The sequence below is a fragment of the Drosophila yakuba genome, chromosome 2L, assembly GCF_016746365.2.
Source record: "Drosophila yakuba strain Tai18E2 chromosome 2L, Prin_Dyak_Tai18E2_2.1, whole genome shotgun sequence".
NCBI classification, from domain to species: domain Eukaryota; kingdom Metazoa; phylum Arthropoda; class Insecta; order Diptera; family Drosophilidae; genus Drosophila; species Drosophila yakuba.
The window spans coordinates 7,521,959-7,536,880 of NC_052527.2; the positions used below are offsets into that span (position 1 = coordinate 7,521,959).

At 40.3% G+C, this 14,922-nt stretch overlaps 1 protein-coding gene across 4 annotated transcripts in view; it reads right to left on the reverse strand.

The window, feature by feature from the left end:
- The window catches only part of LOC6527227 (pneumococcal serine-rich repeat protein), a 56,455-nt gene that overhangs the window by 31,396 nt on the left and 10,137 nt on the right, over positions 1-14,922 (reverse strand). Inside the window, exons 1-2 of one of the 4 annotated variants that reach the window (XM_039371020.2) lie at positions 13,857-14,834; positions 12,742-12,895 (exon numbers count right to left, since the gene is read on the reverse strand). In XM_039371020.2, coding sequence (XP_039226954.1) covers positions 12,742-12,796 — 55 coding nt within the window. In that variant the 5' untranslated portion in view covers positions 12,797-12,895; positions 13,857-14,834. Of the gene's footprint in view, positions 1-12,741; positions 12,899-13,856; positions 14,835-14,922 lie in introns of those variants that run through there. The other 3 variants (XM_015197686.3, XM_002088285.3, XM_015197687.2) reach the window with 3 other exon arrangements.

The following is a 14,922-nucleotide window of genomic DNA, read 5'->3' on the forward strand; positions in this document are numbered from 1 at the left end:
TCTTGTCTCGTCTCCGGCTAATGCACTTCTGTGATTTTAGGCGCAGCGAATTAATGCGCATCGCTCTATAAATTTGTCAGCAATTAAACGATCCAGTCGCCCGGCTGGGCCACTAAAACTGTTTGCCCAACTTTAAACAATCTATCAGGGTAATAGTTGCGCTTTAGAGTGCTTTAATATGCTTATTTGGGGAGATGAGGTCATATACAGTAACCCTTTTTAAAGGAATGTGCTTTCCTGTCAGCAAGACACTAAATTAAAGCTAAACCACCTAACTCTCTCATGTTTGTAAATTCTTTGACGTGAAGTATTTTAACAACTGCAAATTCCGTCAAAGAGAGACAAACTGCTGAAGCTTATTATGGGTTTTTAGCCGTTAAAAGCAACAAACTCCCGAACTTCATATAGTGGATAGACTTCAATGGTCGCAGAATCCTCGAATGTGCAACAAATTTCAGTGGACTTGATTGATATTGGGCGATAAAGAAACCGCTAAGGAGCCGCTTTCAGTCTCTTTAGACTCTAGCTCTCTGTCAGCATCCGTCTATATGCTTCCCTATCTCCATATAACATGTGTAGCAGTTGTAATGTATAGCTGGCAAAATCGGTGCATGTTGCACATAAATTTCATACGAGTTCAAGCCCAGTTCGCCACAAATTTATGGCCAAAGCGAATGAGGAGACGACTGCGACTGCGACTTGGACTTGATCTTGGTTTTGGTTTTGGTTTTGGACTATGGGTCGAATGTTTTTGTTGTTTTTTTTTTTTTTTTGGGGGAAATGAGTGCTTTTTGGGGCGTGTTTTCCTGTGCTCTGTCCTGTTAACAAGTTCTGAGTGTTGCAGCAGCATCCGCATCTTGTTTAATGTGTTTGTGGTGGCCATACGTAAGGCCGTTGAAAGCTAGTTAAGGCCAAAGATTGATGGCGCAAGGTTAGAGCGCACATAAAATGGCCAAAGACTAGAAGGCATCAAAATAGTTGAAAATGTGTGCTATTTACACTTGACACTAATATGATTCTATTTCATGGAAATCCATTTCATATCAATTCCGTTTTATTGGTACTTTGCTATGTGTCGCATTGATAACGCTGCGTATACGCAATGTCACCTATTACGGAGGTTTTTGGTCAAGTGCTTTGCCTTAGCTACTGCGATGCACACATTTTTTTTGTTAATTAGTTGACGAAACTATTGTATTGTTAATATTTAGATGGACAGACAGACAGTAAACTTTAGACCCAATTTATAGTATAAAATATTTGCTTTTATCAAACCACCTGGCACACAACATCTGCAATCGTTTTTCAGCCCAATCAATACGTCTGAATGACTTCAGCACTTATCATTTCACGTCACTCCCCCGCCGGCTGACTTGGCGTATACTTAATATGCAATTATAAATCTTAAACACGATCGCCCAGAAGGCAGTGAATATGTATAGTTTCCTGCTCACCACGAATATGGGTTATTCTGTGCGCATATTGCACGTCGCCGTGAAGGTTGGCATATGAAAACATACACATTTGCTGCCGTTTTGCCAGTAGAATGGTGTGTACCAACGAGTTCAAGCAGTTCAAAACCTTTGCACGCGAACTTATCGCACATGGCGACTTCGTCTGGTTAGAGTGGAACCAAAACCGAACCAAAAACAATGCTGTTCACGCAATTAGGATTGGGTGGTGTTGGAATTAAAGTGTTGTAATAGTGAGCTCATAAAAAAACTTGAAAATTATGGATTACTAAAAACTCATGTGATATAAGCAAATATTGCAATATTTTTGTAGCTCCAATATATGTACATTATTTTTATTTTCTTATTTATTAATTACTTTTTAAACCATTTTTAGACATTTATAATCTTACAACTTTTTGAGACCCTGTGGAACGTGTTCTTCCCAGTTTTACTGTTCTTTCTGGGGTTTTTCAATTTCAATGTGGACTGCTCCCATTTTGCCCCCGAGTTGAGATTGGTGTATACATATGTATATTTAAAATAAAACGCAACGATCGCAGAGCAAAAAAGTCAAAGCGGCAAAGCGGCGGTCGACGCGTACAAAATGCGAAAGCAACAGCAACATATAGTACACATATAGTACACAGATCAGCCGCAACAACAAAAACCACAATAACAACAACAGCAGCAATGGGAACAACAAATTCAGCCGTGGAGAGTGTATACACAAACGTCAAAAAAGTCAACTGCGCCGCTGCCATTTGATAAGAGGCCACAAGTGTAAATATAGACGACTACAACAACAACAACAACAGCAGCAAAACCAAAACGGCGATGTCCACGACCGCCGCCGACTCTCCTTCTCTCTGTCGCACTGTCGCTCTCTCGCTTACGCTCTCCACCCTCTCACTCTCTACTCCTTTCCTTCCCCCCGCAGAGAGGTGGGTACTCTTTTTTAGATCTCTTGCATCTCCCTCACTCGCGCTACTCGAATTGATTGATATTGCCATTTTGCCTTTGTCGCCATTTCATTTTTGCTTTCAGCAGTTCACCAGAGTTCATATGTATATACATTGAGCACACACATATGGATGTGTATATACATACAGATATAGGTGCACGTATAATGCGTGCGTAGGTGCCAGCGGCAGGAGTGGGGGCAACTAACTACGTGCTGCAATGCCACATGAGGTGGCGATTAGGGGTGGGCGTGGCGAAATCGCCTGCATTTGGGGTTAACCACAAAATAGGTCAACACACTTGTCGCTGGGGACGACTGAACCCTGTGAGTCAGATAAGAGTCTCTAGTAGATCGACAGCTCGGGACGGACGATGAGTCAGGGATATGTCAGCAGGCCAATAATCAGCTGGTGATTAAGTATTAATATCAACTTATTTGCCTTTAAGAATATGTAAAGCCATTCTAAAAGGTTCGGGGTGAAGTCTGGGTTACACGAGCAGCTGAGTGTGCTACAATGTGCAGGTGTGGAAACCTCGTGGTTTTTAGAAACTTATTCAAATCGCATCGCTCCTAATATTATGTATGTTAAGTGTGGAAATTTTAAATGTATAATATCTGCTTCTCAAGGCTATGCACTTTAGAGAAGTACCGCATTATCTTCAATTTCTTGGCCTTATATAAACCCGGCAACGATCAATTGAATTGCCATTTCTGCAAATGACAAAAGATTGAAACGCCGTAATTTATGCAACATAAATGGCCATAATGATACCAACGACGTAAACAATCGCGATTTATATGGTGTCTTTAATTTTTGTCGATTATTTTATCGTAATTCTCTCCTCACCGCGCCGACTATAAAGACCTAAAGAATAAATAACGCGTGCACCATTCAATTTAATAGCACAATATTTGCATAATAGCAGCGCGTGACAACAACAACAAAAGCGCGGTGGGGTATCCCCCTCCCTCCCCCACACAGTGGAGGGGAATAAGTTCGGTCAGACAAAAGATCGCGAAAATGGGAGTAATGGAGGCGAAAGAAACAGTTCTGGGAAGGAAAAGATACAGATACAGATATAGATGAGAACTAAGTAGCTTGATTATCATCGTATCAGGGATTATCAATAATTGATCTGATACCAAAACATGATCACTTCCGATTTCAGTGAAGTCATCCTAAATATCATTAAAACATTTAATCTATTGAATGCCTTCAAGGTGATGATCCTAAAGTACGAAGCTCTTCCAACTAAGTATCCTTTAGATGGAACTAAGGCAGGAGCAGGACTCCTCCATAAATTCCCAGACCAAGGAACGGCGCTTCAGTGACGGATTGACAAATCACAAACACACACATGCAGAAAACCAGGCACAAAAACCAGGGACCCAAGACTTGGACAGACTTTATGTAAGTATATATATTTTTGTGACAAATTTATGACTGACTTTGAGGTTGCCTACCCCCGTCTTGCCATTTTGCTGGCTGCCTGATCAACACAATAACGACGATGAGGATGGTAATGATGATGATGATGATCGTGGCACGTGAAGACATGCCAAAATGTTTATGGCTTTGGCCAAGGTAATAATTTGCCAACAACAATTTGGCGCGCACAGACTGCAGATGGCAGGAGGCTGTCGGCCGATGATCATAACGATGATGATGATGGGCATGATGATGGCCCATCATAATGATGATAATTTGCATTTTAAATGCGCGACAAACTGCCAGAAGACAACGGCAGCGAATTGCCGCTGCCTCTGCCCGCTCATCTTCATCCGCATCTTTTGGCTGCCCATTTGAATATAGTCGCAGTCAACTCACATATCTAGGCATAAAGTACTCCCATCGCAGGTCTCCTCCGCGTAGAAGGAGTCACCATATTTGGCATCACACACAGACCCAAAACGAATACCCCAAAGAAGTCACAAAGAGATCGTTTGCCAACTGGCAAACTGGCGAGCTGGCGAGCCATACAAATTTGTCACACGAAATTGGTGTTTGTGACAAATAGAGAAAGGCGCGGAGAATCCAGCAGGGCTGAGGCTGACTGAGATGAATGCGCTTTCGAGGCGACAAGTGATTGAACTATTATGCTGCAGGTCCAAAATCACCAAAGGCGCATGGTGATTTGGGGGGGGATAATAAACGTTTAGGCCTTCTCTCCTCATATGCATATTGTACAGTTACGGAAGTTTTGCATAATTCCTCCCATGGGTTCAAGTCGGTTCCAGAATTTGGACTGGGGAGCCAGGAGATCCTCCTCCTCCTTCTCCGATGTGTGTGAACTATTAGTGGATGTCCTCAAAAGGAGCGTTGACAGAGGATCTTTTAAAGGAAGTTGGGGTATCTCAAATGGAGGAATGCCTTGCTGATCTCAGTTGTGATCTAAAATATATATACATATATTACCCCTATCAGTTTTCAAGGAAATGGTATTATAAGTGGTGATTCCAAACACCGAATGAGGCCATTCAAATATTTATTAGCCAAGAAAGATGACCCTTGACAGAGGCTATAAACCACGTAACATGGTAAATGTGCCATGCACAGCAAACTTTAAATTGCAAGATAGCAGATCCAAAGATCACTTACGAGTAACCAGATAAGTGGAATGTGAACTTAGACGGCACAGCCTACAATGATGCACGAGATACACAAGATATCATTATTATCTGCTAGATAAATCACTATGCTCGCAATATCCGGCCAAAGCAGATAACGATCCCCGTGAAATGGCAAAGTTTTGCCCATTCACACACAGACACACACACGCGCGAATATTTTTAATAGTTTCTGCAGCTCTTGGGGCAAGCCACAAAAATCCACAAGAGACCAACTAATTGAGACATCATCAGCAGATGCAGCAAGTGGCCAGGGGGAGGAGCCACAGGACTGGAAGGAGGCTAAGTAAACATAAAAATGAATACTTCTACTTCAACTTCTACTTCTACTTCAACTAAAGAAGGCAGAAGGCAAAAGTGTAAATATCACAGAAAGCGCCAGAGGAAGTCGAAGTGCTCATCCAACTGCACTGAGATAAACACTACAATGCATTGATTTAACAAGTTAACTAAAAATGTGGTTTGAATTTAATCCTTAAGCATATGTAGTAATTTCTGTATACATTTACTATAAATCTATTCCACTTCTTTTTAAATTCCTTTTTTTTCTTGCAACATCATCTATTTGTCTTAGTGTAAGACCCGCAAACATAAAAATCAACAGGAACGGCAACTATTTAATGGCAATTTTACAGCCTGCCATCTTCCATCTCCTATACCCGAGTGGGCTAGCATCTCTACTGGTGCCCTCCGTTTGCAGTCCAGTCCGATGATGGGGATTAGATGCCAAGGCAAGGTGATCGCGGATCTGGAGTCTGTTAATTTTTTGTCATTTGCGGTGGCAAGGACAAGACAGGAAACCATCTGGTCCGAGACCGTAGAATCGTTTAACGATGGCACTGCGGCAACTCTGGCAACAACTAATTTGAGGTTACAGACGTTTGGGGTCGTAAAAAACCGAGGGACCGAGTGAAAACTTCATTAGAGGCCACATAATAACATTTTGAAGAGGGGCTAACAAAAAAAAAAAAAAAAAAAAAAAAAAACGCTGCCAGATAAATAATGTGTCAGAAATTCAATTTCGGTAAAAGATTTTTGGCCAAGCTGACTGGCGACTGACTGATTGACAACTCTGACTCCGTGCGTTGACCTCTGCGCACTGGCCTGTGTGCTCACAATTCGGTTGCTTCGAGTACGTGATCGCATAATGAATAACTTTCAAATTGAATAATCAAACAGACTCGCTCACACACCCATCGAGATCTTGGGGTTTGTTCGTCTGTGTGTTGGGTGTCATAAAGCCAAGTCGAGGCCGGCACAAAAAACATGGCCCAGAGTGTTTGCCCGAGTCTGGCTCGCTTGTCTTGGGGTCACGCGCATCGTGAAGGAGGCAAACAGAAACGAACAGAACGAATAGCAAACGAAATGGAAAAATTCTTTAAAAGCTGTTAAAAGTTTGACAAGATCTCAACTGCGGTTTCACCAGGAAGAGAGAGCGATGTTTTCAGAATTAAAATCGAGTTTTGTCTACCAACACTTAATTGAATGCTTATATCATACTTATTAAATAAAGTTTAATATTTATAAGCAACTCATAAGGAGTTATATTCTTATCACCATCGTATGAGTAGCGTATCCCATTTCGTACTAATAGCGTAATTAGTAATCCCTATAGGGTATTCCCACCTGCTCCCAACTTCCCGATTTGAGCTCAGGGTTTTTGAGGTCGTTTGCCCCCCTCCAACCTACCGTGCATATCCCCCTTTGCAAATTGCTTAAAAATGTTAATAAGCAAAGGCATTTTGGGATACACACGACGACACTGGCCGATCCCCGATCCAAACCGATCCTATACTATATGGTGTGTCGCCCTCTCCCTTTCGCACTTACGCATCGAGCGATTGGTTCTTTTGTTTCTGCTAACTCATCAATGATTTTGCTCACGTTGCGACATTTTGTCAATATCTGCGCCAATGATCGTCGCCGTTTGGTCTGACCTACCCCTAACCCCCTTGGCCCCTTCCATATGCCCCTCCCCCCGCTCCCCTCTTGAAGGCACTATAATTTCAACTGCTGCTGCTGCTTCTTCTTGTTACTTTTGAGCAGGGCGCGAGCGTCGTTCAATGATTTTTTAATTGAATTCTAAAAGCGTTGTCGATCCTTTGTTGTTTTTGCTTTTTGGTAGCTACGCTTTGGTATCTTTATATGTATAGTCTATATGGGTTTATGTGAAGAGAGAATCAACCTTGTGGTATGTGAGTTTTATAAAGGAAAAACATAAAACAAAAAAAAAATAATAATAAATAAAATAAAACAAAATCTGTGGCTTGAAATCACAGCTTTTTTAATGGACAAGGCGCAAAACTTTGCATGGTGGCATTGTTGTTGTTTCGCTGATTTTATTGAGCGGCAGTTGGTGTTTTATTTTTTGTTTTTAATTTTTTCGCGCGCTCTTGGACTTGACAATTACACGGACTTTTTTCCATGGCATTTCAATGACGTTCGTTAAATTTGTTACAGTCATGGTTAACACAGACACGAGCACTCAACAAACACACACTCACGCCGATAAAGAGAGACAGATACACTTGAAATTTATGGGCGCCTAACGTTTTTTTTTTGTTAACGTTTGTTTTTTCGTACCTCGTTTTTGTTTTTGTTTTGTTTTTGCCCATACGGCAGCTCAGTTCAAGTTCAATTGTTAATGTAAAAAGCTGCACACACACTTAACAGCAACAGCAACAACGACAACAACAACAAGAACAGCAAACAGACATCCCCCAAATGCCATTAACTTGTTCGTTTTTTATTTGTTATTATTTAATTATTTGCCATTTCGCTTGACCAGATTGTGTAGGCAGGTATTTCCACGAACTATGAAAAAGAAATGAAAAAGAAACCATCGCAAAGAGAAGACCCCAAAAGCAGTAGAGACCTTTTGATATCGCTTAATTAATATCAATTACTATGCAATTAGAGATCGCTAAGCTAAGCAGTCGGCATTCAGCCAAAGGTCACTGGAAATTGATGAACTTTTGGCTTTCTCCCCTAAAAGGTGCGGTGGGATCAAATACTTAAGATTGCCCGAAACTCAAGCATTGATGGGGCGGAGATGCTGAACGGTAGAAATATACATACAAAACGAACTTATCAAAAATGTTCCTTAGTGCTTAAGCAAATTGCTAAATCATTTTGGACCCCCGACGTTTAGAATTTAAGCACGATTACAAAAAATTGGTAATTATTGTGTAAACATTTTTTGCCCTGCATTAATCGGTTTTCTTGTTAAGATATGTATTATTTGTGTTGTAAAAATAATGCTAAGAATTCTTAAAATTCCAACCGTAACTTTTGGTTACCAAGCTTTAAATATTAGTTTTTGTCGCTGATCAATTATTGAACAATTATTGAGAGACACTGTCTTGTTTAACTCAGATACTTGTAAAGTTTCAAACAAAGTTTGCATAAACTAGCCAAGAAATCGTGTTTATTTATAGTAATTTCATAAATTACTCAAAATATCTTCATGCATTGAATATTGACAGTTCTTATTAATTTTATCGATTTGATCGTTTTTTCCGGCGACTAATCGATAATTATCGCCAGTTTGAGGAGCTTCTGCCATCTCCAACTTCACCGATTGCTGTTGAAATGTCGATTGGCTCTTTGCGGGTGTGTCGCCAAAACCAATTGAACACTTCTGGGCGACAACCACTAAGCTCTGAGCTCGACTTTGACTGAATTCGGCTCCAACCTGAGTGGCAGTCAATAATCAGTATCGCCGCTTGTAAGTAAGTAAGTGTGTACCTTCTGTCCTTACTTTACTTTGGGTCGCAGCCAGGCGGAATTTTTCGATTTTTTTATTTGCTTTGGGCTGTGACCGCGACGCGTATAATTTACACGTTTTGCTCATTTGCGATTCTAGGCTCGCAAGCTGCGACCGAAACAGAAACAAAACAAATGAATTTAAGTCCGCACATACCCAGTACCTGGTACAGTGAAGTCTTGTATATAAAGAAGTTTCATTGCGGAAGCTTTGTTCATCCATTGCCGTTTTATCTCCATTAGCTTATATGATAATCGTGATTAAATCAAATAATATTTTCAGCATGGAGCCTTTGAGATATGAAAACCAGGTAGGACAACATATGTTGAAAGATTATTAATTGTGGGAGGTAACTGCCTTAGAAGGCATATATAACGTAATATATATATAACATACATATATGTAAGTTTTAGGTACACATATTCTATTCGAATGGATTATTCAGTGGCCATAGTTCTCTGCACTAACTGGTTACTGGGACCTTAACCGAAATGAGGAAAGAGGGATAGCTACTGCGTCGGCGCGACGGCTGCTTTATCTGCTCCTCTGCTTCTTCAGTCTGAGTGAAATTCCGACAAGTGGCATAATTGCGCCCTGAGGCGGCTACCGTGCTAAGAGGGCATGGGCACGAGGGAATCCAGGAGTACGGGACGCGGGAGGGGCGGACCCAGGCCAAGTGGCCATCGATATGCGGGAAAAAATCGCAAATCATAACCACGGCAACAACAAACAATAAATAAGTGCAGCAGCAACGAGCAACTCGCAACTCGCAACGTGCAACTTGCAATGTGCAGTGTGCAAAGTGCTTCAGCTTGCATGCCACGTAAGGCAATTCCAATGCCAAAGAGCAACCAGTGTGCGTGTCCCAAGTCGTTTTGACTGTGCTTCGAGTGCAAAGTTGAGCACACATAAACAATACCGGAGGAGTATGATGGGGTGGTGAAGGTGGAGTGGAGGAGGTGGCGGATCACAGAGGGCAGAGGGTAAAGCTGCTGCGCAGTCGCCTTTAAAAGTCAACGGCGACTTACTGCACGCCATCCGCATACAAAGTAATATACTATATATGTGTATAGGACCTAAAAGCATTATTTAATTCACATAACTGATGCCCTTCCCAAAAGGATATGCATCTGATAAAGATTTTTACAGAATAATCAATGAAACCGATAGTGATCTTTTGATCTGCATTTCCACTTTCATAAACTCATTATCTTAGCTTATCTCAGCTTATTTGAATAAATTCCACTGTAAAATCGAGAGGCAAAGCTGAAGCACATAATGTTCATACACGAGAAAAGTGTATTTGCGGATCGCATTAATGCAAATGGTAGCTGCTTATTAACCCGACTTCGTGTTGGGGTCCCTCTGATTTCTGCCTGACTGCGACTCATTCTCGTTCGCCATTCTCGGCTCCAGACAGACAGCAAGTCAACATTCCATGGCCACTCGCAGGGCATAAGTTCGCGTCAAAGGTTTTGGAGTCAAGTCAAGCAAAAACAAAAAGAGGTCCCAGCCAAAGCAAAGCAAAAGCAAACCAAAAGCATCAAGTTGAGCAGAGTGCCAACGAGTGAAAAGCGCAAAAGGCAAACAAGAACGACGGCTGCGGATCGGAACGGAACGGCAGCAGAGATGGAGATGCATTATAACCTTTGCCAGCAGCACGGGCAGTTCATATTGATATTATGGCGGTACAGTGAAGCCTCGCAAGGTGGGGAAAAGTGCGTGTGCCATGCTTTAGCAGCTTACTCTCTAAACTGAGTGCATATCTGCAATTTCTTCAAACTTTTGTTACACTTTTTGAATTTACAAAAAGGCGTAGTTTTTTAGCAAGGTGGAAATCTCTTTAGCGAGCTAGTACATTATCTTTCGCCAGCATTGGTATTAGCCTGGCCGCAATGGAGATGCGAGCGGGTCGCTTCTGTATGGGATGGATGGTTGCCCTTTCCACGGCGACTTGTCGACGTTGGGACTGCGGTGCTGACTCGTTTTGCATTTTAATTTTGCCCGGCGAGCGATCTTTTTCATCATTATCATCATCGGCGACGTCGTCTTCGCCGCTGTTCGGCATCAGTTGCTTGTTTATTTTTATTTCTGATTATTTTAATTTTAAAGCTGCTGCAGCTCGATACGTTTCTTTTTTTTTTCGTTTTTTTTTTTTTTATTTTATCGCCACTTGTCGGCCATTTGGGCGTTCATTTGTCGCCGCGCATCCGTCCCTTAACGTTTGCCATATTTGGAGGAGCTGGAGAAGACGGGAGTGCCAGAGGAGCCGGTCAAAGTCAAGTCAAATCGAGAGACGCATTTTTATTCTGGGAGGGGAATTTAATTTTATTTTATGAAAATTTGCATGCTGAATGCTTAATTTGCCGCTCACAAATATTCGATGAACTCGTCGAATTCAGGAGTGGTTTCGGCCAGGCTTTTTTTTTATTTGGCTTGGTCAAAAGGTTGTCAACTTGAAAAGTAAATCCTCAGGTACAGTTTGCTGAAGTATATAATACATATGTACACTCGACAGTTATTCCATGATCTTTTGGGATCTTTAAACACGTTTTCGAGTAAAGGTTTCCTATCGATTAATAAACAAAACAATATCTTATATATTCCCGAATTATTAAGTTTATTCCAGTTTAAGAAATTTGAAACAATGCTAATTAGTCTCCAAAATTATACAGGCATGACCAAACGTATTTCTTAATGATTAGAAGTATTATGATAAATACGACTTTTAAATCAAATGTTGAGAAAAGAAAACCGTCAAGGAGCTCATGTGCCGGTGATCTGATCAATAGTATTTAAAACACACTAAAGATAAGAGCAGTAATAAAGGACAATTAATTACATATACATATATATCGATTTAACAAACCTAATCTGACGTCACAAACAACCCGAAATCTCACTGCTTTGGTGACTGTTCGATCATATTTTTCTCAACTTCAATTCTGCCTTTTACTTTTTACCGATCTCTGTATATTGTTGTTTTGGCATTAAAAAACTCTTTGTGTTTCACAATGTGCATGTCGAACAGAAATTCTCGTTTTTGCATGCTGGCTGCGACTGACCAAAGCAAAAGCAAAAGTCAAAGGTGAGGACCAGATACGGAGCCATGACATCATGGCTCAGATACTTGACTTCCCGGCAAGTGAACAACCAAACCGACTCAACACTAGTCAATCTAATTAATCTATCACGGAGTAGCAGAAAAATGTCACACGCCCATAAATAATCCGTCCGTATAAATAAAACAAATCCCGAAAGCAAAGGCAAAGGTCTGGGTGAGACAAATTTACGACAGCGAAAGAGTAGTAATAAAAAACACAAGTAGGTCCAATACAAAAACCATTTGATCATAAACTGCAGCAACAGAAAAACAGAAACAGTAGGCCACAACTCCACAACTCTTTTGACCAAGGCGTTGACAGCCACTACAATGGCCAACGGCCTTTCGGCTCAGTCCAGTACGAAATTTAAGCCCGAAAAAATAGAGAGCACAATATCAAGTAAAATAAATATAAACAAATAGAGTTGCTGCATGCCAGTCGTTGGTTTTAGTTAACTTCCGAGGTACCCTGTGAGTCATAACTGTCTTGTATTTCAAAAGGAACTTTACTTAAAAAAATTTAAGCTAGAACCAATAAATTTAAATATATTATATGTAACATAACCAAAATGAATATAACAAAATTAAATTCATTTCTTATGAGTTAAGAATGTTGTTCTGTGGCTCAGCTATAGACCCAACAGTCTAGTTTTTATCACAGGGTACTACAGAGCGGCCCAGAAATAATAGCGTAAAGCGATAGCTAAACTTTCAACAGCTTTCCCCTTTCCCCTCTCCCCGAACCACTATTGTTGTCATAATACTACGAAACACTCCATTTTGGAGTTGGGAATAAAAATGGGGGGATTTGTGAGGGGGCATGACTTACCGGAATAACACCAGGCTGGCCATACTACTGTTGTCTCCGTATCAATTTCCTTCATTATGGGGGCTCAACATATTGTCAAACCTCCGCCGTCGTCAACCGATTCGATTTGCCCTCTCTTTCTGGCGATCCGCGGCTGTCTCTTTCGCTCTGCTGGCTGCTGCAAGTGAAGTGAAGGCAGGAAATAAATAGTGGTAGTAAAATACATACAACAAAATAAAGAAAAAAGCAGAAAGAGATAGAAATGCGGTAAAGACAAATCATGGGGTTTATAAAGTTATTTTAACACTTTACGCTCGACCACTTCTTCAATTAAGTTGCCAGGTTTTGTTAGCCGTTTCACTTGTTTTGACCATTTATGCTGCTAATTTATCTCTGTTCGTATTGTCCAAGTCTCCGTAATCATTATGGCTCTATGTAGTTTTCGTATCTATGTATCTTTGTGGGTTTGCTTGTCTTTGGGTGTTTGCTTAATTAATTTGCTGGTTGTCAAATGCTTGTTGCTGTTGTAGCCTAAGGTTTGCCATTCTTTCTGTTGTTTTTGTGATGTGGGTAATTAAACGATATTAACTGCTGCCACAATCAATTTGTCGATGGTCTTATGTTTGGCAATTACAGGTATGACACGAGAGGTAAATTGATTAAAAAAGTTTTAAATTTTGTAAAAATGTCGTTACCGATGTAAAATACATAATAGTATAATATGTTTTCATTGGGTGCACCTCTGAACACTTAAAACAATTGAAAACGGATTGATATTGTTTAGGCAATTTGATCTGAACAGTAATCAAGATAATTCAATTATGTTAAGCATTCGTCTAGACAAAAGCAGACTAAGTTAACAAGTTAAAACACTTGTGTTCAGCACCTATCAAAAATGACAATCAAACTTGTTTCAAACCTGGCTTAAAGTGTATCGGAACTTTAACCTTTTTGGTTTGAACAAAACAAAGAAAAGGTTTAAGGTCGCTCGCTTTGCTGTCAAATATTTAAACAGCTTTTGCATTTATATTATGCATTTGTTTCCCGCTCGGCTTCAGCTTCTATTTCTTTAAATGATTGTTTAAGAGAATGTATTGTGGATTTTTTCTCAAACTCAAATTTAAATTAGAATTTACCTTTGTGATTGTTTCGGCGTTAATTTTGGCCCACTAAATGAAGTGACAGGCTGAATTTTAATTTTTTTTTTACGTTAACTTGGATGCAATTGTATTGTTTGATTTATTTTATTTATTTGTTTAGTGTTTACTTTTATAGTTTGTTATGTACTAAAAGAATCATCAAATTCATAAACTTGTAATGGGGCGTAATCAATATTTCATATTTGTGTACCCTATATTTGGCTTATAAATTATTGACGTTTACTAAATTTCAACTTTATAGCTTTGCTTTTAATTTTCTCCACAATTAAAATATGTGGTTTGTAGCTTTGAACTTTTAAAGCATTGTTTATTAAATTTATCTTGCGACTTTTGACTTTTAAACTTGATTTTTTGCGTTTCACTTTCTGTCGCTCGATTAGCATAAGATTTGGGATTTTTTTTCTTCGCGGCGTTATCACTTATCTCGCTCGCACTCTCCGCCCATCTCTTTCCTTGGTTTCAGGTGCTGTCTCATTCATTAATTGGCGGTCACGTGCCCAGCTTCCCAAAACAGATTTGTATCTCTGTTGTCAAAGTGTCGTTAGACACGTGAGTTTGTTGTAAAGAAGCGAAATGCGACGAACAAATGTCACAGTGATTTTTTATCTCTCCGCGGACTATTTTTAGCTGGGATTAGTTGCGCTGTATTTGTGACATTTTCCGGCCCGTTTTTTCTTCTGTCAAAACTGTTACCGTTACGGTTGTGTGGTGTGCTTCCGCCGTAAGCACTTTTTCCGAACTTTTTTAATCTTTCATTTACACAACGCCCCCACACTCACACTTTTCACCTTACTCGCGTTCTGTACGCTTATTTTTTTATCAATCCTCTTGATTTATATTTTCTCTATTTACGCGCGCTTTGCGCTCGCGATCGCTGATCGTTGATCTTGCCGATCACTGAAATTTCGATCACTGATAATACGGCGGCTCTTGTTATTTATTTTCGCATTCGCACGAGTTGCCCGCCGCACGAACGAAATCGTACTGAACGTAAGTTCGAGAGAGCATGAGAGCGCCCCCCAACAAATAAGAAAACAAAACG